General features: G+C 45.6%; 1 protein-coding gene across 1 annotated transcript in view; it reads right to left on the bottom strand.

The window, feature by feature from the left end:
- Positions 1–26443, bottom strand: part of FGFRL1 (fibroblast growth factor receptor like 1) — a 181407-nt gene extending 154964 nt beyond the window's left edge. The window contains exons 1-2 of the mRNA XM_082052086.1: positions 25970–26443; positions 24722–24831 (exon numbers count right to left, since the gene is read on the bottom strand). Coding sequence (XP_081908212.1) covers positions 24722–24782 — 61 coding nt within the window. The 5' untranslated portion in view covers positions 24783–24831; positions 25970–26443. The remainder of the gene's footprint in view (positions 1–24721; positions 24832–25969) is intronic.
- Between the last annotated feature and the right edge of the window lie 267 nt (positions 26444–26710).

The following is a 26710-nucleotide window of genomic DNA, read 5'->3' on the forward strand; positions in this document are numbered from 1 at the left end:
ACGTAATTCCAGTTTTTAAAACTTTGTCTCCCTCCGCAAAATTTAAAAAAAAAAAAAGTAAGAGGGGGAAAAATCCCAAATTTTCTTCACTTTTGTTTCATGGGATATTGAAGAAATTCTAAAGGATGCAGGGATAGTGTAGAACAAATTGTATTTTAACTCTGGAATCAACTGGCTTAATTTTATCCATAGAAAACTGAATTCAGGTTTATCAGACATTAATTACCGATATAAAAAAAAAATAATCCCACCTCTTCCTAAAAAACTAGTGATTAAAAAATTAAATTGATAAAGAAGTCATAATGGATGAACACACACATGCATTCACCCCGCTACTTACTAATCACAGCCCCTAACAGGAGATAATGGAAGCTGCTTTTAAATGAAACGTCTAAATGGGTCTAGAGCTTGTTTTCTCCAAACTCAGCCAGGCATTGCTGCTGCCACAGCCACTTTCAATCAAGCTTTTACTGCAAAGCAAAACAAAGGAAGAAGTTAAATCCATGGGAGATTTCCAATGAATACTTAAAAATCTTTTCATGGGACAGAGTGAGGGAACTCTGTACCAGCAATGACCTCAGAAATCTGGTGAGTTCACTACATTGCAGACTGTTCCCTCTCTCCGCTAGATTTTAATTAGCTAATTCAAGGCCTTGTGTGGAGGAGGAAAGAGTAGTGCTTAAGCAGCATAAAGTTCGGCTAAATTTGCTGTGTGCTTGGAATTTAATCCACAAATACCAAGATCCTTTTGGGGACTGTTATTTTACACAGTTAAAGGTGGACATACGGCCTCATGGAGCTTTTCAAAGGGCGACGTACACAGATGGTGTGCCCACGCATACAGCCACAGCAGCTCTTCTTATATCAAATATATGCCCAGATTTGTGCATCATGGGGATGTACATGTGGGGAGAGATGCTGCTGCGCCGTACACGTGCAAATTTGTGACTGTGCAAATGCACAGCACACACCAGAGGCATTTTCCCTGCCTGCCTGTTTCTTTCCCCCTAAGCTCCTTTCACCCGTCTGCGGAACAAAGCCAGCGGTTGAAAGATTCAGCAAAAGTGCCTTGTTATGCAGAAGAAAGAGATACTTTAACTCAGCTGTCAATAAGTTTTGCCCATTTACATGTGTGCGGAACACTTTGAATAAATTACGTTTCCAGGATTTAGCTCCACGACACCGGCCAAACAAAAGCAGACTTACAGCTCGGGGTGAGGGGAGGGGGCCAAGGGGGACACACATTTTGCACAAGATGAAATCCCTTCCAGAACCATGAGGGCAAAATGGGTGAGTGTTTTTCTTTGAAAAGTGTGGCTTTTACGTCACTTTCAATCTATTTTCAGTCACATTTTCTGCTTTAAAAAGCTGGGCTTGCATCAACCATAGAGAGTCAGTTCCACATATGGTCCCTGTTGAGGTGAGGATGGGATGGTTTTGCTTTTTAATTACAGATCGAACAAAAGTTAAAATGATAGGGGAAACATGGGGTGCTGCTGATGTCTGGTAGAGACGTGCCCCTTCGGGGTCAGATTTTACTTGGAGAGGGAAATTTGCTCTTCCAGCCTTTAGCTGGAAGCAGCCAGCAGAAGGCTTACAAGACACTAGCTGGATTTTATATATTATTTTAAATATGCACACATATATCCCCAAGTGACTACTCTGCAGAAAATTTACCTGTGGGGCGTGAAACAGAGGAGGGTGCAGTTTGTCACATCACCAGGGGGGCAGAAAAGCAGCTTTCTCATGGCCCTGTCCTGCACCAGGGGAACCACTTCAGCATTCTGCTAAGTAAGACACCCTAAAAAGGCAAAATCCACTGGGTAAATCAGTGGGATTTGCTAAGAAAAAATTGGGAAATTAGGTTTTCTGATGACTGAAAGGAGACATTCCCAGACGGCAAGCACTTCTCTCTATCTTTCACTTGCCTGCAGGGAAATAATAGTATAGAGAGATGTTACAATGGGTTTAATTAAACACAAGTTTGTGCCCCTAGAAGAAACTAAGCAGATGAAGCTCCCAGCTCTGTGCCAGGCAGGACGGACCAGCTGCTCTAGTGGTAAGCGCCGATCTTTGCATCCTTCAAACTGTAACGCCGTGAAATGAAGCCTGGATGCTTTCCAGGGTTGCACCGGCCAGTGACTTTAGTAAAAATAAGTGAAGAAAAGTTGACCTATGAGGCTAAAAGCTCAGGCAGGTTCCCCATGAAAATGACAACTGAAAACATCCCCGGCTGACACGCTCTCCAGTGCCTCGGTGACAGCACTTTGCGATGGGCAGCCAAAAAGAGCTAAAGACTACATGACTCCTTCCTCCTCGAAGGCAGCAAACATGAGTTCCTGACCTCCCTGATATGAAAACCAATTACGCTGAAAGTGAGAGAAAAGGAAACCACCATCACAGCTTCATGTTTAATATCAACGGGAACACGCAGAACCTTTCTTCTCCACTTCAAACAAACGAGTGACTCATTCCCTTTGCAGCAGCAACCGTCACAACCACTGCCAGCGAAAGAAACAACGTGGGAAAAAAGAATCCATCTCAATTAGGTGAGTTCTCTGCCCCCAGCACCCACCAGCAATCGGCGCTTGACAAATGATCCAGGAAAACTTTTGGAAAATATCTCATCATCATCCAAAGCAGCCTCTCTGCAATTACCACCCTAAGCCAGCTGAAACCCCTGCCAGAAGCGTGCCGATTTCAATGCTCTTAATCTTATCTGCTCAAAAAGGATCCAGGGCATCAGCTTTACCGATGTTTCCAGGAAGAGGAGCCCTAATCAAGCATTTCTCCCGTGAATACCAGACATGGAATGTCTCCGCTTGGCCAGTAGTAGCCTGTGAAAAATTAACAAAACATTGTAAAATCTGCTTTGGAAGCAGGGGAGAGCGAGCAGAGGATGCGGTTGCTGTCTTATCTCCACCAGTGCAGATGTGAAGGCAAGGCTGACCCACGGGCAGCCTGTCACTCCAAGCTGGCCTAACCAAATCTGCAAGATCTAATACAGAGCGAGGGCACTGGTCTACCATGCTGGATGGCAATCACTCAAAATTGAGGTCTCTGCCCAATAGATGCTTTTTTTGATTATAAAGAGAGCTGCAATAATCACTGACTTTCTTAAAGTTTCAGCTGCTGCAGCATTGTGGCAATGGGAGAGTTGCAGTCAAAAAACACTGATTTTATTTTCAAGAACTCTGAATGTACAGCAGAAATAGTCAAAGAACAGCAAGCCACTTCAGGTATGAAATCTGAGACTAACCAGCCCCAGCCTGGGGACCTGACCCATCGCTCCGGAAGGCACCAAGTGGGCCATGTTGACTTTTTACTAGAGGATACCCCTGAAAAAGAAAAGCAAATGTTTACAAGCTCTTTTTCATGCCAACTGGGCCTGGTCATTCCCAAGCAAACCCCATGGAACCTGTATGGTTAGCAGATGGTACTGCATTTGCCAGGAATAATTGTTAATGTTGGGATGGCTGTTTCTTAAGCAAGTAAAAGCACTTTCAAGTGTGTGCGTGCAGGCAGATTTGCTGTGGCACTTCTTAGAGATCTGACAACACGCAGCAAAGGGTCAACAGTTCTCTCTGGAAGGCTGTGTGCTGATATCTGCTGCAAGATAACGCACCCTGCAGTCAAAGAGACTTACTTATTTTCTAGGCGTCTTATCAGTTGTTATTGTAAGTAAAGCAGTACTATGTCAAATGCCCCTTCGTTTTGACCTTACTATGGGCAGGACCCACTAAGATCTCATGGAATGTGAAATAATCATTAATACCGTCTCCATGGCAGTGCTAATAAATCATACAGCTCAACATCTTTTAACAAAGCAATAAAACTCTACCAAAGACACACCAATAAACTGTACATACAAGAACCTTTCCACCCCCGGCCTCTCCCCTCGCATTCCAAAAATGCAGAAAAGCAGCAGTGACGTTGGCTCCCATCCTCTAATCCCCAAATCCCCAATTACACCGAGGGAGCTGAAGATAACACAGATTTAAGACCTGGAAGGCAGCTTCTTCCAGAGGTAGAAGAAAGGTGTTAAACCAACAATCCTGAGTAATGGATTCATTTACCATGACACTTCTCCCTGTGCAGATAGACAGGCAACATAATGTTCTATGAACCTCTGGCCTCCCATGAAAGCCCTTAAGAGATGGGTGTGGTGGCACCTGAGCCTTCTGCAACCAGCTGAATTTCATGCCATAAGGAAAAGTTTTGCGTGTGTAAGGAAATGGGCCGGCTCACGTATTAATCCTCCTAACACTCACTGAAGCCTGGGGGTGAAGTCATGTTTATTGGCTTTAAATTAGCCTTTCCTTTTCCACCTCAACAAGCCACTCCTGATTCCCACTAGGTTGTGCTCAAAACCAGACCCCATGAGGACTTCTTCACCTCTAACTTCAGACACACACAGCGTAGGCACCTGAGGGGTCCCTCACCTCCCTTTAGAGGAGGAAAAGGTGCTTTTAGGGCATGATGCATCTCATGCCAGTAAATAGACTGGGCCAAACAAATCCTGCTCTGCAGCATAGCAGGGGCCAGACAAGCTTATCTCTTCCATGCTGTCAGAAGGACCACTGGGGCTTAGCACGGAGCACATTTTGTTGGTGGCATTTTCCGGCTGCTGCCATGATTTGATGCTCCATTTCATGGCAGTGGGGCTCCAGGCCACCGTGTCCACCTATTCCAGTTCACACGAAGCAGGAGCTCTGTATCGACCATCTATCTAGCCGTGGTGAAGGCCACCAAGTCCTCTGTGTGCGTCACCAGCCTTGTCAGCAAGGGCAGGATTTGCAGCACTAACGTAGAGAGGAAAGTTTTGCTTCCAGCTCCTGATCCACCACCCACAACTCCTCCTCCCAGATCCAGCTACAATCCCTCTGCTAGGACTTTAAAAAAAAAAAAAAAAAAAAAAGGAAAGTAATGTTTTCAGGGTCACTGTGAAATAATGTTGTTTTCAGCAAACAGAACAGCCTGAACCTGATTTACTGTACATCCTGTCCATGTTTCACAAAGAAAACACCACACAAGGTTTCAGGTCCGACCTTTGAGCTCCTCCTGCTTGGGATGCTAATTCCCTGTGTGGGGATGAGAAAACCCCAAGGGCTATTAATCCTTCCCACTCTGGGGTATAAATGGATCACCAGGAGGGAGGAAAACCACCCCTTCCCTCAAATAAGTATTATATTACACACTTAGGAGTAATTAACCTGCGTGTGAAACTCCCAGACAGCTACTTTGCTGATAGCAGCCTATACAATCCCATGGGTCTGTCCTTGGATGTTTGTCCAGACAGTGTGAACTGTGATGTGTCCTCAGGCACCGGCACCCGGTGGGGAGAAGCTGGGGGGCTCTGGATAAGGGTGGCCTAAAGTGGGCTGAGATATTAGGTAGCTAAGGAGTGAGCTAGAGCTTGTCCAGGCTCAAACTCAGGGAAAAAACCTCAGTGGGGACATGCCCATGAATCACCCAGAGGCTTTAATTACTGGCACTGCATGCAGATAAATGAGCACTGACCATATATAGCATCGCCATTAACTATCCCAGGAACCTAAATATGGCCAGGACTCAGCTCTCTGATTCACCTAAAGTGAGGTGTCTAACTCCCATTATGGCTTGCAGAGAGCTGGTCAATACTAGCTCAGTGCCCTGTTTACTCACATCTCCATCAGCTTTGAGGGCAGCTCAGACACCAACATATAGATCATAGAAACATAGAATCATTTTGGTTGGAAGAGACCCTTAAGATCATTGAGTCCAACCATAACCTAAAACTAGCACTAAACCATGTCTCTAAGAGCCTCATCTACATGTCTTTTAAACACCTCCAGGGATGGTGACTCCACCACTTCCTTGGGCAGCTTCTTCCATTGCTTCACAACCCTTTCCATGAAGAAAGGTTTCTTAATGTCCAGTCTGAACCTTGAGTTCATCTATGAGCTGAACACCTCTCACAGTGCCTCAGCTCCATGCTGCAGGATGGCACTCCCTTGCCTGGTGGGGTGAGACCCCATGGACAGGACAAAGGGGTCCCCTGGAGCACCTTCCCCATGTGTACCCACCTTCTCATCCTCCCCAGTGGTGCAGAGGCTCCTTGCCCACACAGAGAGTCAATGCACCAGCACAGCTGGATCAGGCAATCATTTGCAGACCTGCAGATGCAGGAGGGATCAGTCCTACCTGAGCCAAGTGCACATCAAGCCCTCAGCCTCGAGGTTCATCAGGGCTGTCATGGTGCTCCTTGCAGGCTGCTGCTCACTTGAGAGGGGAGCCCTGTGTGCAGGCAGTAGTTTTCAGAAGCGGTTTTTCATTCTCACTATATCCTCAGTCCAAACCTTTCCCTTTTGCTGGAAGTCTTTGCAAACACTAGCAAAACCTTTCCCGTTAATCTTTCTTCATCTGGCTAAAACAACACAGACTGTCTGTCTCCAGGGAAGGCTGTCACAGGATATGGGGGAGGAATCTATCATTTGTAATGCACGGAAATATAACTTACATATATCAAAGGCATTTTCTGTAAAAACAAATACGCAGCAAAGACTGGGAGGCCAAACCCCCGTTGCCTTCAAGCTACTGTGCTCAGCAATCGTGTGAGCAACAGCCTGAGCAAACCCAATTAACTTGATTTGTAGATTGCACAGATTAGCAATTGTGTTCCAATCGCAAATCCTGCAAGGAGCCCCTCTCACTAATGTTTCTGTACAGCTTCTCATTTGCTACCATAATATGTAAGGGCACCTATCTAAATCCCTTAAATTTATGTACTGCCAGGTATGCATCCCTGCCCTCTAACTGCCCCTGCTGACTAAGAACTGTGGAGATCTCTGCAAATTTTAATTCTGAAAACTCTCACATATCTCCATCAGGTATATAAGCAAAAATCTTGACATTGAGTGGCTCAATTTAGCTGTTAACACAGGAACTTTGGAACAGAACTGAACTGTCACGAGGACGTGATTTCTGATGGGCTTCACACTTCAACCACCAGCCCTCTGGGGCTCCTGCATCCTCCAGCTACCACTGAATTGATCCATATTTAATTCCCAGTGCGATCAGATCCAACTGTGAGACCCTTTGCATGGTAACAACCCAAATGAGGGACATCTTATTAAAACAAACAAACAAACAAACAAAAAAACAACAACCATATTCTGAAAACTGAAAAATGTTGCAGGATCCATTTCTACACTGGAAATTGTTCTTTCAGCTTTATGAACAGTTGTCTCTTGGGTAAAAATGCCTGATGAAGTATAATACATAGTCAAAGTTGCATGTGATCCTAGTAATGTTTGTATTAAACCCAGAGATGCCGCTCTAAAATGAAGAAGTTTGTGGAAAAAATAATACAATGGCGACAGAGAGGGAGGGAAAGTAGGAGGTTTTTTGGTACTGTATCAACTAAAGAAACATGTTCTGTTCGTTAAAACAAAAAAAAAAAAGAAAAGGCAAGATGTCTCATGAATAGTTCTACTGATATTGACTGGATTTCTGTATTTCTAAAAACATGAGCACTTCATAAATATACTGAAATATTCTGTCATCACCAGACAGAACGTGCCAGTTTTCTATAAATATAGACATCTGGCGGTGGTTTCTACTGTTATGGATTTCTGGTGCAAAGAATGCTACTTTGTGAGCAAATGCATGTTCGAAATTAATTTCACATGCAACAGGTTACACTAAAGAGCAAGAATGATTTGCTGGGCAGAAGCGTGTAACAAAAACACTGTGTTCCCGTGCTGCTCCTGTCCCTCTGGATGAGGTTGCCCGCACGATACTGTTGGCATAAAGCATGTTCCTCCAAGCAGTGCTGTGAAGCTTAATTAAAGCGTGCCCGCAAATTGCATTGAAACTTGAAAATGGGACTTGGTATTTGGCGTCATAATTCCAGCTGTGGTGAAACACCGCTGAGAAGACAACGTGTATTAAATACCAGTGAATAACAGCGTGTTTTGTACAAACCACCTGAGGGGTGCCACAAATAACAGCCGGTGTATAAAATTCAGTGTTATAGGGCTGTGCCATGACTTAATTTTTTTTGTCCTTTTTTTGGTGGGATTTCCAGCCATATCTCTGTCCCAATCTGGCCCACGATGCAACTGTCCACAGAGTTGCATCAGACAGAGGGCAAGCTGGGGACACGTGGGGTCACTGTAAAGACGTGAGCATGGAGGGACACCTTACATCACGAAGGGCTTGCTCAGGTGAAAATGGATACCCATCTTGTACTCGAAGGGCGACAGAAAACATCTTTGTGTAAGGGCATGGGCTACGTTTTCTATCCACATCTGCCTTGCTCACCAGGCTCCCTATAAAAAAGTCATTAGCATTAGCAGGTAAATCAATTTTTGGCTGGAAGAGTTTCCTTTCTGGTTAACATAAGCCAAGCATAAACACTCCCTCACAGGTTAACAAAAACCAGGAGCCCAAACAGGGATAATTCTTCAGGAAAGGGGGAACTGGAGTGGGGGGAAGGATGGAAAAGACAATTAATCACAACCTTTCCTACACCGTGACACATTTTTGCCAGTGATCAGGCATTTAGTGTGACTCTGTGTTGCTCCTCAGCCCCTTTAAACCCTGTCTGGGGGGAATATTTTCCAACTGAAGCCATCAAAAGAGCAGGGGACAGAGCGACCCTCAGCATCCAGCCCTGGCTGCCCACCTTCCCTGCTCCCTTCAGTAATCACTGCTAATTCACCAGCTCCACTAGAACCCTGTTTTTTTCTCTCCCAAACCACCCTAAAATCATGTTGGGACCAAATAAGAAGGAGCAAGGGACCCACTAAACCCAAAGCCTCCAGAAGAGCTCTCAGTGTGTGTCAAAGACTTGCTAAATATCCAAATAAAGACAAACCCAAGAAGCCTGGATACCCTGTGTTATCTTTGCAGGCTGGCTGCTGCCTTATCAGCTCCAACAGAAACCAGCATTTAAGAAAAATTCAGTAGTCTTTGGGTGGAAGCTGGATCCTAAGAAAACACGCAGCCGAATTGCTGGAAGTCAGTACAAGAGGAGAGGGTGAGAGGGTAAGAGATGGCCTGAAAGTCTCCGTCAGGAAATACGCTGCCATGCATGGTTTTTTAATTATTTTTTCATAATTCACTCCTCACACTACACACCCATTGCACCAGCCAAGAGCTACAAGGTGAACAATGACTCAAAATGCCACTTGCTCTCATTAGGCACCAATGGAGTCTGGGCAAAGCCACCAGCTTTTGGTACCGGGTTTCAAAGTGCATCAAGTGGAAGAAGACAGAAGATCACATCCAACACTGGTGTTAAGCCCCACTGTCCTGATGGGGAAGGATAAAGATGTTTTTTCTCCCTACCCTCACTTATTAAAAATATGTTCTTTTTGGATAATCTCTCCATGGAAGAATTTGAATGTTAAGGAGCTTTTTATTCACCAAAGTCTTGTTCGCTCTTGCACGTAACTCACCAGACACAGATTTTGGCAGCCACCCCACACAGGAGCTGGACTTTCCTTTTGCAAGGGCAGGAGAGTCTCGCTCTTGAAAAAGTTATAAAAGAGTTATAAAACACCTTTGCTTGACATTAATTGATGGGTAGAATGAGCTAGAGAGAGAAGAGCTGTCTCAAGGCCAAGGGCTGCTTTTCAGCGTCTCATTTGTAATGTGGCAGAGGCAACAGCTGGGGGGAGGCCGTCTGCCTCTTGTCAGCCCCAGAGGGAAGGACAGACAGACGGACGGTCCCCAGGGAGCTGCCCTGGCATTATAAATGCCTCTGGTAGAGGGTAAGCAGCTTTCTACCTCTGACCTGACCCTTCCTCCCCTAGAGAGGGTTCACAAATCTTCCTCAACAGCTAGCAAAAATTGAAATGACACAGCTGGGCTCCCAAAAATGTTCCTTTTTAAAAATTTTCTTCTTTTTTATTTTCAAGTTTCACCCAAGATAGCATTGCAGGAGAGGCAGACGGACAAAGCAAAGGGAACTGCAAGTGTGGAGGGTGCCCACGCAACTGGGCTCAGGCCCTGAAGTGACAGCACGCTTAGGGGCACTGCCTATCCCAAGCTCCTCAAAAAATCACAAAGTAAGCTCTAGAATAATGGAACTGGTTCAAAGGGGTCAGGAAAACTTGCTTTGGTTCTTTCTTTATTTCCCTCTTGGTGTCTAAGCCAGCCAAGGAGGCTGGTGCACACAACTCACATTTTCTAGCAATCCTTCAAAATCATCAAGGCTGGAATCTTGTGGGTTAGTTTCTCTATTCTTTAACTGAAAGCTGAATTATTTCCTGATTTCCAGGTATCCAGAAAAATAATTTTAAAGGGAAAAACTCGGTGTCAGAATCCTTGTGAAAGATGTGCTACAACTTCAGCCTATGCTTAGGTCCTCCATATTTCAAATAAGAGTAACATACTGTGTAACGCTCCGCAGCAAGCATTTCTTTGAATACAAGCAATCCTCAGGTGCTTAAAAGTAAATATTTGGTTAAACACTTGGTAACAATGGTGCCTGTGATCAGAAACTTTGCAAAAGTGCATTGAAATACTCAGTTTTGTACTTCCCCTTGGATGTCTCCGGTGTCATGCTACATGGGTTTCAGTGGATTCAAACCAGGATGAATTCAAATAGATGTGCCATACAATATTTTGCCATGTTTTATTTGACTTTAATTACTTCTTAACAGTACTGCTGCTTGAAAAAATCTTTCTTAGTTGAGGGTGTTGGTCCAGCCTAGAGCTGCTTGGCCCTTTTCCACCAAAATGCCCTTTCGACAACGACCACAAGCCTTTCCAAGCAAAATTAAATCTTTTGGAAAAACCTCTTTTTCTGTGCCAGTGTGCAAATTTACCTTTCTCAACTCTCTTCCCTTCCCCCAGATTTTAGGTTGGCTTTTCTTTGCACTTTTCTAGGAGGGAACAGAAACCCATGGTGAGCTCCAGCATGATGTGGATCAACGCCTAGGAGCAGGCAGACCTTGTTGTCAGCACATGTGAAAACACATTGCAAATGATAACAATAATAATGCTTGAATAATTTCTGCATTGTTTTTTCCTATTCAAGGACTTTTGACTGTTGTTTCCCCCAAAAATAAACATGGTGCAATGCCTGACTCTCCCTAAAGTCAATGCTGAAGTTTGTACTTAAGCAGAAGAAAAGACTGGGTATTCAAGAAATGTACTTGACCCTAGGTTTCCCATAGAATAATAATTTGATTAAACTTATTCTGCAACACTGGGCTTGTGACACACACACGAACCATGACGGGTGTGTGGCACAGGCCCTTCAGCCCATGAACAAGCGATACCTTTGCATCTCTTTCACCTTGGGCACTTGACCAGAGTTTGGGCATGAGATTATCGATCATGTAGGTCTGTTATTTTAATAGCAACAAGAAATCCTTATCAAGGCAATGTCTGCTTTACATGGGACGCTGTAAGCAAATATGGGATCTCACCTTTCTCAGGTTTATGCGGGTAAATAAAACTCAGCTGATCGATGGGTCTGGTTTTTGGAGGAAGCCTTTGTCAGGGTAAAACAAAGTCTCTATACAAACAGCTTTTAGTACCTTGCAGTTAAAACTGTAGCTGTCTGTCTTTCGTTCTGGGTTTGACACCCCTTAACAGAACAATAAGGCCTTGGTACAATCAGGACTTCCAGGCGCTAACCCCAATACTAAAATATCACACCAGCTATAATAACAACTTTGCCTGGTGTTCATTGTATCAAGCAAAACCACTGCTTGCTTGCTGACCTGCTCACCCAGAGCAATATTAAATATTTTAGACATTGTAGTCCTCCTCCAGCTCTGCCTTAACATCTGTCTCATAGAAAAATACCCTCCAACACATGCCACAGGATGAAGGCCTTGCACTGGTTTGAAGGCTGGGATACTTAGAAAGCTTGTTCAATTACTTTGATCCATTTTTCATCCCCCCCAGACAAGTTATTGGGTTTGCTGGTTGTTGGTTTTGCATTTAGTATAGTATCTGCATTACTCTTACAGATGTAAAAGGTAAAGCACCGGTACGTATGCAAACAAAAAGATCCAAATCAAGAGGCAATTAAAATTCATTCAGGCTTGTTCCTCTCTGCTATTATTTCAATCAGTGCCAAATAACTAAGCTGTTCCCTTTTAATTCTGCATTGCACATTTTCTTCTTTCAAACACTTCTCTCAGTGGAAGTTCTATGCTGGTTTTCCTTCTGGAGAAAGAAACCCTAAAGATACATTTTCAACCTCCCAGCTCAGTGTTTCCCAGATATTTTGAATCAGGGACTGCTGCCAAGATTCACATTTTTCCACAGATCACCGCACACCCTCACACTCTGAGCAGAAAGCCATTGCGGAGACACACACATGGGGATGGACTCTGGAGCCGTTCTTGTTGCCCTGTTCTTGTTGAACTTCTTGTGGTCCATGAGCTGGCATGGGAACCAGCGCTTGTCCCCCTCGCTTTGTCCAGGCCCGGGAAAATCTCACAGGTTTTAAAAGACATTTGAAAAAAAAAATAATAATAATAAAAAAAACACCATGACACCATGGGTTAATTATAATTACTTAGTACCAAGTTCTGATTTCCCTGAGCAAGCTGTAGTTTAGCCTTCCAACACAAGAGTAACCTCAGCATCCTTCCCATGGGTTCCCAGACAAGTACCAGGGTCTTCCCCTCCCTACAAAAGCCTGGATCAACAGGCAAGTGAAAGCCACAGTTTCTCCGGGGTGCAGGGTCATGGCTCGTCATGTTAGACACACGTCAATCATCCCCAGCCAGAATTCACCCGCTGCGCCTCACAAGCCAACATAAACACCCCCCTCCAGAAAACCCCTAAAAGCGTGGTTAATGCCGCCCTGCAGCTCTACCTGTTTAACCTACTGGCTCTGTTCCCCTGGAAAAATATTTTCACCCACGGGAAGTATTTTCCACAAGTTTTCTCTGCCTTATTTTTGCAGCCCCCTGAAGCCGTGTCAGTAGTCAGGAGTCCACAAGGAGATGAAGCCAAGGTTGCGGGGGGAACCTGGCTCCCTCTCAGAGCGACATATCAACTCCACCTTGGTACCAGAGTCAAAGCACGTGGTGCTTGGACTGGACGGAACTCGGTCACCAGCAGTGCTGATTTTAGCCCGTCTTTGTCTGCTGCAAGGAGGAGCTGCTCCATCAGGAGCACAACCGGCAGCAAGTGCTGGCAGCATTAATTTGCCATATCCCAGCTCCCCAAAACAATCCTTCTCCCTCATAAGCCAAAAGCAGAGGACAGTAGAAGTAAGATTCCCATTTTCCTGCAAAGCACTCCAGACAGACGGAGAATAGTCATGATGTAGAGTACGAAAGCCGGAATCTCCCAATACAGAAGGGACAGTGATGTGCTGCCCTCTGACTGAGCTGAACCAAGAGCAAAAGTCAATAAGGAATAACTACTACTTGTTCAGAATGGCCCAAACTGCTTCTGGATGAGAAGTTCCTACCAGGGTAATACACACTTCTTCTGATGGGATCCACCGAGGGAGGACCCAGGATCCAAATCTGACTTTTCCAGTCTTCACATTCACTGCCCCCAGGCAATGCTACATTTTGCAGTGTGGACCCTGCTGCATTTTACATTCCCAAAGAGTCATTTTATAAAAGTTCACGTGAATTTTCAGTCCTCTCAGGTACTGAGCCTTCCTGACACAAGTGGGAATGAAAAGGACCTGCTGCCTGTTGTTCACACTCCAATATCACAAGCTGAGATCATGCTCCTATAACATTTTAACTCATCACCTGTTTTTCCAGGTCGGCTTCTGCCCAGGTTATCCCCCCACAACACCCAACAACAAGGTCAGAAGAGCTCTCGTGCTGGCACAAGGGAGTTACGAGGCTGGAAGCAGAGCAGGACAAGGACAGGATGGTGGTGAGGTCAACTTCAGTCATCTTCAGCTGCTGTGAGATCACACCTGAGAAGCATTTACTGCCGCATTCCAAGCGGCTGCAGCTGGGCAGAGGAAGCAGGGGGTGCTGTTTGTGCAGCTAGTGACCCAACTTAGCAGGACAGAAATCTCGTATTTGACCTTTCCCAACATCACGTGAGGCAAATGCTCCATATGATGTGGCTCCAGCATTATCTACCAGGCACAGGTGCATGACTGCAATTAGAAATAACCAGCATTTCATACATAACACCACCTTTCAGCCCAGCGCAGCCCATCTGAAAACACTTGGAGCCGCAGTTACCATCTTTGCCCCACTCAACCTCCAGCTCAGGGAGCACCAAATAATTCCTTGCAAAGTCTCACAGCTATTATTTGGAAATTATATTGAAAGCCACAACACCTCTCTGCACTCTGGTTTATCTTAAACTGGGTGCTTGGTTTGTCCCAACAACATTTCTCCCCCTGCCACCCCAAAATTCAACTTCTGCAGAGAACAACGCTGCTGGTTTGTGTCCACAGCAGATTTATTCCCCCCTTCCAGCAGCTCCAGCTGCCTGTACCTTCAAGGGACAGTAGCTGCTTGAAGTGAATGGTTCCTTCTGGTTTCTGGGAATAAAAAGCTGCCCTCCATAATCAGGGTATTGTTCTCCCTAAATGGACCCAGACTCTGTAAACACGGTTCTCTGCACAGCGCCGGGAGGGTGACGGGGGAGCGTGTGTGTATGTACATGCAGGGAATGTGTCTTGTTTTTTAAAAAAAACAACAGTAAATTGTGTTAATTCATTTCCTCTGCCTAAACAGTGGTAATAAACTTCAGGAAAGGAGGAGGAAAAAGTAAACAAGAGTCAATTACAAAAAGGTGAGGGGGAGAGGTAACCACTAAATGTCTCCTTTGGGAAAGGACATTCATGTTACCACTCGGATGGGCTCCACGCAGCCCTCCCTCCATCCTGCTGGGGGTATAAATGTGACCGTAACAATTTATTTCTTTTCTAAGGTTTCAGCCTATTTTCATGAGCTCAATCCAGGGGGCTACAAAATGAACCCGATCCACAGCACATACATCCCTGGGGGCTTTGCTCCTCATGTGATGCGAGCGCTCCGGTGACCAAAACCAATACGGATAGTCAGAGCCTATTTGTAATTTTCTAACAGGAAAATAATTTCCACTAAGCAAACTACCATGCTTTGACTCAAAACCCTGATTAGCACAGTTTGAGAACAGGGCAGCATACTGCTCGGGGAATTAACTTGCTTGACCCCTAGTCTATAATGGCACTCAAATAATCTGTGAGTCAGATGAAGTTGAAAAACTCTTGGAAGACCACACTGAAAGAATTTACTGGATTTATTGGATTTTCTAAGATAAAAGAAAAATAAGCCTCAAACTCCACTTAGCTAGTCTGTGGTCTTCAGAAAGCCAAGCTTTTCCTCCTGACACTATCTGGAAGAGGAACACTGCCTATGCTGAGAAACACTTTTGAGGTCTCCTTTCTATATTTTTTTTTTTCTTCACTGGAAACTCTCAATAAACAGTAATAATTATTATAAATAAACAAGTCTATTGCTCTGACTACTTTTGAGTAGCACCTTGCTGTTTTGTTCCTTGGGACTAGTGGTAAAACATGGGGAAAAGTGACAGATTCTCATCCCTGTGAATCTACAATCCTCCTTCCAACTGGAGTAGTCACGGCGAGAAGAGCCCTGAATTGAACTTTGAATTCAATATCCTGTGGCTACATTACCAGTTGCAAAGGACTAGTCTGGTATGAACTTCCAGTCACAGGAATTATCCTGTATATGTCACTATCACAAAATACTACTTGGAATCCTCCAAATCGTCTGGTCTAGCCCCGTTTGAGCAAGCAGGGAATCAGGGAAAGCATTTTGCTTTCCCTGATACAAGCAGGGCCTTGCTCTGCTCTAGATAAAACACTGACCCATCCCTACCTTATGATTTCTCCATCTCCTGAGCAAAATGCTCCGAGCAGCCTCTGCCACTTCTTTGTGTCTCTTTGTCTCACAGAAAAAATAGATGTGTACTGAGAGCAGTGGCAAACATTCTCAGATAACAAATCCAGCAATTAGAAATCAACTGTCCAAAGCCAGTTCCCCTGCATATGCAAATATCTCCCTAATAGGTTTATGATTCCTTGTCAATCAAACCTGTCAAGGAAAAGTAAACTCCTGTCCCTGGCCATGATTAAGGTGAAAGCTCGACTCTGATTAGCCCTTAGCAAAATTAACCCCGGCAATACTGCATTTCTGATTGGTTGTGAATACCAGGAGGAGGAAAGATACTCATCAGCTCGGATCTGTTAATCTAGTTTTATATTAACTATCGCAGATCATGATGAACCCTCCCGTGTCTTGGTGCCACGCTGTACAGAACTGAAACACAGCCTGGTCTTACAAGGCCCCTGTTTCTGCTTTTTGGTAGGATTATAAATTTAAATCCTACTCACTGCTACTCAGCCACAACTCACTGAACCTAAAGGGACTCTCACCTTTGTACTGGAAAGCAATATCTGATCCTGAATATTAAAATATGAAACAAATTATCAAGCACAGAGTCTGATCTCCATATGCTGGTGGAGCTGGCAACTCTTCTCCTAGTTTCTGACTTTAAGTTGCTCAAAAATACAATGAACACTTCCTATAATACTATTACTTGTGTGGCTAAAGAGACACTGTGATTGCCACCAAAATGTTGTGTTAATGTGAAGAAGAATGGGAAAGATTTTGCTCCACCCAGAAGGCAAGCGATATGGCTCATAGCATCCTCTCTCAGAAGGGTATCCATACTCTGAAGAAGCTTTAGGTACCAGTTTTACATCGACTGATGGACGCCAAACCAGCATTCTTCCTTCCGCAGAGAGCCTGCAGTGTCCCTGGGGAGATATCCAACAATGTGCAGAGGTTTATCCTGTTATTCATTAACCCACCCATCCTTGACATGCAGTTCATACACCTGTAACTCGTCTGACACTTGTCATTGCTTAACCAGTGTTAACAGATCTGTTTCGGTAAGAATAACCACTACGAAAAATAGCTTCCTCAATTGCTCCAACAGTCAAGAAGAAAAAGGTGGGAAATTAACCAGGTCACAGTGTTCCAGCATCTGTCACAGCCTAAATCCAGTAGTTTGGCTTGATGAGCTTTGGAAGGCTGGTGGAGCTGAGTAACTGTCCCTTCTCCCTCCTTTGGGGTTGATTTGACCTCACCGCACCCACTTCTGTCTAGAAAAAGTAAAGTTTAAATGCATACAAGGCAATACTAAAATACCATCTACCACAATGAACCCCCCCCCTTTTACAATAGGGTGCTCCTGCTCAGAGTCACGGGTTGGTCAAAAGCCTATTAAGCATCATATCTATAACTAATGATGAGGTGAAAAGAGAAATACAGGACAGATTTGAAAAAGCTGCAGCCCAACATCCTTTTCGCAGCACACACACTCCCCACTCAAGACCCTCTCCCAAAGCTTGGCTGCACCGGAACGCAAGAGCAACCATAAACTAATCCGGCCTAAATTTCTCTTGGATGTTGGCTAAAATGATTCGATTTCCTTTCATATCCTCCTCCAGCTTTTTCCTCTCCCATATATCTTGTGCACGGCAGAACTCACAAGCCCCAAACTGCCACAGAGAGTCTGCACAACACCAGTACCAAACTCCTACAGTCATCAGTTCACTGAGCGTGTGCAAGCAAACCCAGCAAAGAGAATACGAATTCTTTTTAATATGTGCAATAGAAATTTTTAAGTTTGCATTTCTGCATTTGTCTGCTGTTCCTGTGTTTTTATCTAACATGTGCAGACAGCTCCTAAAATACCCACCAAAGTCAACACCCCCCAAGTGGCATCTAGGGTATGACACCTCTTGTATTACTCACTTCTCAATCGCTTGACAGGACACTCAAGATTCTGTAAATCTTTCATGAAATAAATTTACCAGACATAAAGAGAAATGATTTTGGGTCCCATCAAGATAGAAGCCACTCATAGAAGCTGAGAATAGAGATGCAGCAGTCCTGAGAAACATCAACCTGCTCTGAGAAGTCTCTGTTCCGAATTTACACTTTTCTTCCCTTAGTGTAGCTCAAAATTAAGTTTGAACACTTAATGGAAGCAGCAGCCCGGAGTTACTGGCTGAATTTCTTCCTGATAGAACTGGACTGGTTGGGATGAAATCAAAATGTTAGGTTATTCGCAGCACTGCTGGATACTGTATTTCTGCTGCGATACAATGGGCAGACTGTGTGATCGGGGCAGCCACCCAAACTCCACGCAGCCCATGTTTATTTGACTCAGAAGGGGGGAAAAAAATCTGAGATGTTAATAGATTTAGCAGCAAAGGGCATATATTAACTTGTTAAATAACACTCAGGCCAGCCTTTAGCCCCTTCACAGAGAGCAGCACTGTCCGCAGAATGGCAGCATTTCCTTGGGGATAACCCCTTTGCAGCATCCAAAGTTAAAAACAATTAATAACCAAGTTGCTTTCAGCCCCAACAGCCACCAGCCAGAGCTCACAATGGCCAGAAGCAACGTGTTTCTAGAATAAAAGTATTGAGTCCAAGGGGTCCAGTCAAGCAAGTGAAGGGCAGGATCCAAAATACCACGTTTAGCTCACATCTGTTCTGCTGTCATACTTGAAAAGCGCCTATATGAAAGATGGGGACAGATTTTTCAGAAGGGCCGGTTACAACAGGAGAAGGGGTGATGGTTTTAAACTAAAGAAAGGGAGATTCAGGCTGGACATGAGCAAGACATTTTTTACACTGAAGGTGGTGAAACTGCGGCCCAGGTTGTCCAGAGAGGTGGTGGATGAACCATCCCTGGAGACATCCCAGGCCAGGCTGGATGGGGCTCTGAGCAACCTGATCTGGTGAAGATGTCCCTGCTCATGGCAGGGGTGGCACTGGATGAGCTTTGACAGTCCTGTCCAACCCAAACTATTCTATGATTCTGTGAGAAATCCGTAAAGAGATCAATATCCCAACCTGTGCAAGTCACCCTTCAGGGATGGATCCAAAGCAGGTGGGAGTGAGTAGGAGTCACAGCACCAACACTCACAGGTTCCAACCTGTTAAAACTGGCATGGGCTGCATCTGCGTATTTCATACGACATCAGGGCTGCAGGATCAGATTATTCAAACTTACTTTTTGAAATATTTTCTTTTACCTTAGCACCAATGCTGCTATGAATGAGAACCAGACTCAGCAGGCTTTCAACAGTCAGCGGTCTTTGCAACATCTACACTCACACTGGCTCTACTCTTAAAAAAAAAAAAAAAGTCCCTTATATGACCAAAAATGTTTCAACTTGATGCAAAGGATTAGAACAGGTCGACACAGCTAAATACCTATGGAGGCATTATTATTATTAGAGAAAGCTCCAAGTCAAGATTGATTATTGAGAGCAAGAAAAGGAATAGAAATCCAAATTAAATGTTCAAAACAAGATCAAATTAATTTCAGCTTGAGCAGCCCACCAGAAAACACAGGAAGAGGTCAGGTGAAAGACAAACTCTTTGAAACAAGACAAAATGAGCAGGTTAATGAAAGGAAAGGGAGAAAGGATCATTTCCACCACCTCCAAACGTAACACATTTGCACGGACCCTTTGAACAGTGTGAGTTTACAAGTCAGTGCAGACACGAGTAGAAGTTTCGCATCTTAGGAAAAATCAGAAACCTACATTGGTTCTACTCTTGCTGAATAAATAAAGCTATGGCTAAAGGTTGTTGTCAGTTTTGTGTTTGTTTGGGGGCTTTTTGTTTGTTTTGGGGTTTCTTTGTTTGTTTTGGGGTTTCTTTGTTTGTTTTGGGGTTTCTTTGTTTGTTTTGGGGTTTCTTTGTTTGTTTTAAATTCAAACCAGGCACAAGAGGACCTCTGCATTATTACTTTCTCCTCTTGGTGGAAATGTTTATGTCTTCCAATAATTAACCCAAAAAAGCACACCCAGACACTGACCATCTCTCCCGCATTCACGCTATTCCAATAACAAGTATTCTGCACCCAGATGTAGCGGCATCGCTCGTGGTGAGACAGCCGCTCGAAAAGGAATTATCAAATGGGTCATCGGAGAAGATCAGCTCTATCAAGCCAATTCAGGCCAGATGACAAACTTCATCCTTAGGTAATAAATTAATACCAATCGTTCCAAACCTTGAAATGCAGGTTCCTATTTGCTAGCAAGTGTCACTTTTGCTTGTTCACGTTTTGATTTTGAATGACTTTTTCTTTTTTTTTTTCCTGGAAAAAAAAAGAATCCTGTAATTTCTCAAGCACCACCTCATGGCACATGAAAGCTTCTTCTGTGGCTAAAAGTCAGACTTTGGAATCCAGCCTTTGCTGTGTACAAGTTCATCACAGAAAAGACGTCTTTTAATTTGCTGCTTGCGTCTCTTAATGAAGGTCAAAGAAATAGAAGGACTTGGAAAACAAAGTTATAAAAACTTAAAGGAAAATCTAAATGTATTGGAGCAATTTGCTGAGTTTTGTAATATTCCTAATAAAAAAAAAATAAAATCAACCCTAATTTTCCAGTATGACGCACACTGTATTTTATGTTTAAACTCAGCCGCAATATAAAGCAGCCGACAGCCTCAGAAGAAGGGAGGAACCAGGGTTTAAAGAAAATAACCAGGATTTTCTTAGATCGTCATGTTGACTTTAGGTACAAGTCATGCTGGCAGATTATTCATGAGCAAGTTCCCCAAGGGCACGATCCGAAAATGCCCCAAACTTAACCAGAAGATGTGCAGCGACTTACATAAAATTTGAATCGGACTGTTAGATCTGAACTTGCTTCTCTTTCACAAGTGAGGAATTACCTAATCATTAAATCGGCTAACAACCATTCAACAGGAATAAAGGAGTAAAACAGAAGCCAACAACCATCTCTCTTATATTATCAGTATTTATCTTTTACACGTTTACTGCCGTTCACTCTTATAAACTCCAGAGTTAGAGAACGGTAAATACGTTCACCAGAATTAAGAATTCATCTCACAAGAAAATGAAAAGAAAATCTTCTAGGGTCCTATTCCCATTTCTCCAATATTCAGAAAAACAAAAATGGCACATAACGTTATTTCCACACGAAAACACTGAATTTTGAGGCAGCCCCAACAGCAAATTCCCTCTAATGCAGGCACCAACCAGGCTTGCAAGCCAAGTGTTGCTCAGAGAAGTGCCAGAGCAGAAAGCAATTAAGGTCCCGTTCTTCCCCTCCCTACGCAATACACCGAAAATGAAATCAACATCCAAACTAATTAGTTTCCAGCAGAATATCAGTTTACTCGCTAAAAGAAGGGTTGTTACTGCTCTTACCAAAAACTTCTAAACATACCATACGAAATCTCATTTAAGCCACGGGGCCAAGCCAAGCACATCCCAACGTGACCATATACGGTCACCAAGGCGAATAAGATGGCAACTTGACAGATTTGGAACAAATATTGCGTTGTGTGTCACTGAGACAACACAGGCAGGAAAATATCAGATTGTATTACCTGTATCCGACCGGAGGTGTGGAGTGGTAGGAGCTACATTGCTGCAGGACATCGTCACTAAAGGTTAGTGACCCAAGATGGCATTCGTCCCCGCGGAGGAGGGCCAGAGCAGGACACTGAGGACTTTTATGCCCTGTATAGGGCTGCTTGGAGAGAAGAGGAGTGGGGTGACATGAAGGACGAGCCACCAGGCCTGCATTATTACCCCAGGTTTAGGGCTGACACTGTCCCGTGCAGCTGGTGATGGGGCTGAAGCTGCCACCCTACACCTTGGCCATCAGCCGATGGCGTAAAACCTCTTAGAAAACCACAACACGCAGGTTTTGTTCTCAAAAAAAGTGGATTTTGTACACACAGAAGTTCTTGTGTTCACCCACAAGGGAAAGAAGGGACTTGGATATTTATCAAAATAGCTCCCGAGGAAGACTTTTTTGGTACAGGCTCCCTCCTGGAGATCCTTAGCCCAGAATAAGATTGGTCACTGGGGGAGTTATTCCAGGTTCAGCTTTTTGGAAGGGTTATTCCAGTGTATTTGCAGGTGTAGACAAGCGCTTAGCCAAAGACTTTAAATTTCGGCCCCAAAAGCATTGGTTCAAACTTAGCCAGAGCTACCTCATCCTTCATCCCTCCAGACACAGCGAGTTCTGCACCTGGGCCTCTAAAATCAGACCTACTCTCTACTTTGCATGGATACTTTGAATGTATTGACTCTTTATCAAGAGTTTCTCTTGGTTTCCCAAGATATCCCCTTTTTCGCAGTGTTTTGTACATGGGCAATGTGACACATCGGGTCACAAGAAGGGCTGCGTTAGCCCAATCAGTCAACCTAATGGGGCCCGTCGCCTTAAAAGGCATCACCTAAATAAAGATGTAAAAATAATACAAGGTAACATTTAATGCAAGATTGCAGCTGAGCACTCAACTGTCAGGAAATATCGAGGCCGGAGCGCGTGGGCAACTTAACTCTGCCCCCTTGAGCAAATGTACTATGGCACAGCCCTTCCCCAAACACAGGGCAGGCAATCACCCGGCTCCAAATTAACCTCCTAATTCCAGAATAAGCTACTTTTGCCTAATATGAGCCAAAGAGAAGAACCAGTACTTTCACATTGAGCCTCCTCAGCCACCTTCTTCACTTGATCACAAGCCGGCGAGCACCTATTTAACTTCTGACACCTCAGATTAGGAGGTGTTGGCAAACTTTGGGCCACACACGTCTAATTTGCAGTCAACATACAGATACAAGGTGTTGGTTTGGCCAGAACAAAGAGCCCGTTTTCCTCTGGAGAAAAGCCTCGCGACCTCAGGCTGAGCTTTGGCCGAAGGACTGTCTGTAAAGCCCGAGCAACTGGGACAGGTAACATTTATACACTTCCAGCGCCCAAACCCATCGTGTGATGCACTCGGAAAAAATCTGCAGGCATGTGAACGACCGGGCACATTTTTCCAAGAATTTGAAATTATCCCAACGTAAACATCTAATAATTTGGCATATATGACAGGGCAAAACAAGGTTGCAAAGCGCTACAGAGCGTCTCACCTCTGCTCACTTTACAAGTTTGATCTTTCATCTATGTCCTTCACTATCAAGAATACTCTCAACCCCAAGAGGTGCAAAGCAAGATTTAAATGTTAGGATTTTGTCCTTTTACTTCTTTACACCTTTTACTTCTCCACTTTCCCTCTCTTGATATCAGCACATGAATGAATGACATTTTACATGGGTTTCGCCCTGTTTTTTAAGTTCTATTTCTACATCATTATAAATAACCAGGACCATCTCTACATCCACTTGCAGGATGGATTTTTCCAGCTCTGAGAAGAGTTCAAATAACCCAGTTACCAATATGACCCTATCAAAGTTACATTTATCCATAGAAAAACTATTATATCCTGAAATCGCCACTGTTAATTTTCTATCACTTCTTCACACAACAACAGCCCACAGCACTTCTTTTTCCAGGGGCAATAAAAATGTATGAGCAAGACAAGTGCAAACCAAATTTAAACAGGGTCAAGCCAGTGAAGCAGCCGATACTCGGCTCACAACAGAGACAAAAATCTTTTTGTCTTCTCCTGCCCACTTCAGATCTTTTCCGGAACTCCACCAACATCTCAGGTCCATTGCAATAATATACATCCATGAGGTCATCTTAATCCATACACTGCTGCCCATTGCCTACAACTTAAACTGAGTCTCCATTGTAAACCTTGCCTGGAATTCAGACTTGCAGGACTTACAGCCTATATACTGTTTTCTTTTTCATTCAGCTTCCAGCCGAATCATTTTATAGCGCTTTTGCCTCCATAAAATATTTGCTTGGGAGCCAATGCCAAGAAGGAACAGAAATTAAAAAGCAACGTAGTAACGAAACCTTGGGTTTTTAGAGTAACGCTCCCCCTCTCTTTTCCCACTCTCACCCCTCAAGGTTTATTTTTGGCAAGTTAGGGCCCAAGCAAAGGGCAAGTTTAAACCTTTTAAGTCGTGACTCCATGGCACTGGGCGATTTAAAGGTCTTTCAACAATTCACGCAACTCCGACACTGTTGGCAACTGCAGCTGGAGCAATCTGCATCCTAAAGCCATTCTCCTGGGACAACGCGACCCCTCCTGCGTGAGCGGAGCTGGGGGGGCTGGAAATATGGTTTCCCATTCAGGCTTTCCAGAGACAGCACCCACCAAGGTATGACACAGGCGGGAGCAGAGGAAAAGCCACCACTCCTTCCACTCTGATCCCGGAGCTTTGCTTAAAGCACCTTCCCACAAAAAAACTCTCCTTTTTCCACCCCCTGTGTCACTCCCAGGTCAATGTATTTCAATTTGTCTCTGGTAGGGTAACCTGTTTATTGAAATCTGATCAACTGCTGCAGCTCCAGCATTAAAATACGCTCTCGCTGTTGGGAACTGTCATTTGTCTGTCACCGAGGAAGTTAATGGATGTGCTTGTTTAGTTTGCTAGTGGGAATATACAGGGGCAGGGGCTGGAGGGATTACAGGAGGGGAGAGGTATTTCTGATCCACAGAGGAATGCAGTTGCTTTTCTTTAAAGTTGCCTGTGTATTTTTACACACGCACGAGAAAAGCCCCTGGAAGTTCACCTGCGCCTATGAGACTGCAGCAAACCCAGAGCAACCGCTCTCCATCCAAAGCGACGGCCCCAAAACACGCAGGTAAAGGAGGTACAACACGTGGGCACGAGCCTGCACCCCTGCGCAGATAAGCTCGTGCATGGGACGAGTCTGCACAGACAGCAACTCCCTTTGGGGGTCCCTCCGAGGGCACCGCGGAGCGGAGGGACGGGCGCGAGTCGCGAGTCTCCTTACCTCTCGCCGAGTCCGAAAACGCGATTATCCCGGCGAGAAGGAGCGCGAGCTGCAATTCCATTTTGAAAAACAGATCCCTCTGTATCGTACAGGCTGCCGTCCTCTCAGACCTGGAGGCAGGGAAAACGAGAGCAAAATAATTGCTGGGGGAAGAAACTCAAACAACCCACAACTTTGCAGACTTTTAAAACCTATCGCAAAGATGCAAGAGCAGTAAGAGAAAATGAAAGAGCAATGTACTTGCAATTCATTTCTTGGCGCTCAGCAAGTAAAACTTTGCCCTCCTCTCTGTTTTAGCCTGATATAAATCAAGAACCCACTGAGGCCAGTAAGCTCCTCTAAGTTTACAGTTAATGCATAATTCTTTGGTATCCTGTACAGAACCAGTCTGGAAGGCAAACAAAACACTAGCAAGTGGCCATAAAACAAGATTTCAGGTTAACAATTTGTGGAAGAACTTGGGGAAGGGGGAGGAGGAATGTTACCTCTCCCATCAAGCAGCCCAGAAAACTTTGTGTTGCTGCTCCAGTGCCCCTCGGACAGGCTCTGCCCTGGGTACGCGCCTTCCTCCACTCTGCACCTTCTCTGAACAGCACTGATTTTTCCTTTCCTCTTTCCCCCCAAAGCCCCACTTGTTTCCGTGTGCTCCAGAGGTGCGTCCCGAAGCAAAACCACACTTAATTATCCAGATTCTTGAAGATGCCTTCGCTGTGATACACAAACCCGGGGGTAGATCAGGTTTACATTAATTACACCCTGTTCTCCTCCTAAAACTCTCACTCTCTAAACACTGTCTGAATTCCTCACCCTTGTAAACTCCCCGATTTAAACACTCCGTGCCCCCAGGACACACAACAACCCGTGCGCAGCATCCAGCAAAGTAAATACGGACGCCTTGCCATTAGTTTCCCAATTTGCAGCGGGGAGCTGGTTCGGAGGGAGGGAGGGAAGGAGAGAGGGGGCGGGGGGCGGCCGGTGGGGCCGGCGGGCGGAGGGGGCTCCCCCCGGGGCAGGACCCGGAGCGCAGCGCAGCCGGTAACGGGGAGATTCGCTGCCGGGAACTGGGGTCGGGGAAGGGAGGACGAAGGTCTGGGGCGGGGGGGACACCCGGCGCGATGCCACCTGGTGCTGCCCCCCGCTTCGGGGCTACCGCGCCTGCTCCCAGCTGTGCCTTAGTGTCTCCCCGACCCAGCGCTAACCCAGGCGGGGGTTCTCCCGGCCGGGGAGGGTGGTGTGGGGGGCACTTACCTCGGCTGCTGCCGGGGCTCTAGCACCGTGCGCTGGCGCCCATCCTCGCCGCTCGCCGCCTCATGCCCTCCGCGGCCACGGCGCCCGGCGGGGCGCTCCGCCGCCGGCCTCTACCTCATCTCCCCCCCCGCCCCGGGGCGGGTGGGGGCTGCCCGCTGCTTTGGGGGTGCCCTCCCCACGGAGCAGCTTTCTCCCTTCACCACCGGCTTTTTACCAACTCCTCCCTTTTCGCCCTGCGGGCGGTTTTTCCACTAGGGAGCTACGGGAGAGGAGCAAAGTAAAAGAAGGAGGGGGGGGAACCTTGTAAATTATTTTTCCTGCTTTCCGGGTCGGGCTGAGTGTGTGTGTGTGCGGGGAGGGACAGCGGGGACCTGACAGATCCGCCGGGGCTCCGCCGCCGCGGGATGCCCGGTGATGCCGTCCCGCGGCTCGCCCAGCCGGAATCCCGTTTAAGGAGCGAGGGGAGGAGGGGAAAGGGGCTGGGGAAAGGGAGGGGAAGGGGGGGCGGGGGGGGGGAGAGCCGGGGCGAGAGAAACAAGCGATAAAGCAACTTTCCCTGCAGGGCTTTGTGGCGGTGGGGGCAGAGCCGCCGCGGAGGGCGGTGCGGTGCCGCCCCGCTCCAAACTTCGCACCAATCCCCGGGAGCCCCCGCCCTCCTCGCTCCGCGCCGCCGCTCCCCTTAACCCTTTGCGGGGGCGGCGGAGGGGAGGACGGGCGGCCCGCGGGGCTCCGTGTGCGCCT

This window comes from Streptopelia decaocto, assembly GCF_964273445.1.
Source record: "Streptopelia decaocto genome assembly, chromosome: 4".
NCBI lineage: Eukaryota > Metazoa > Chordata > Aves > Columbiformes > Columbidae > Streptopelia > Streptopelia decaocto.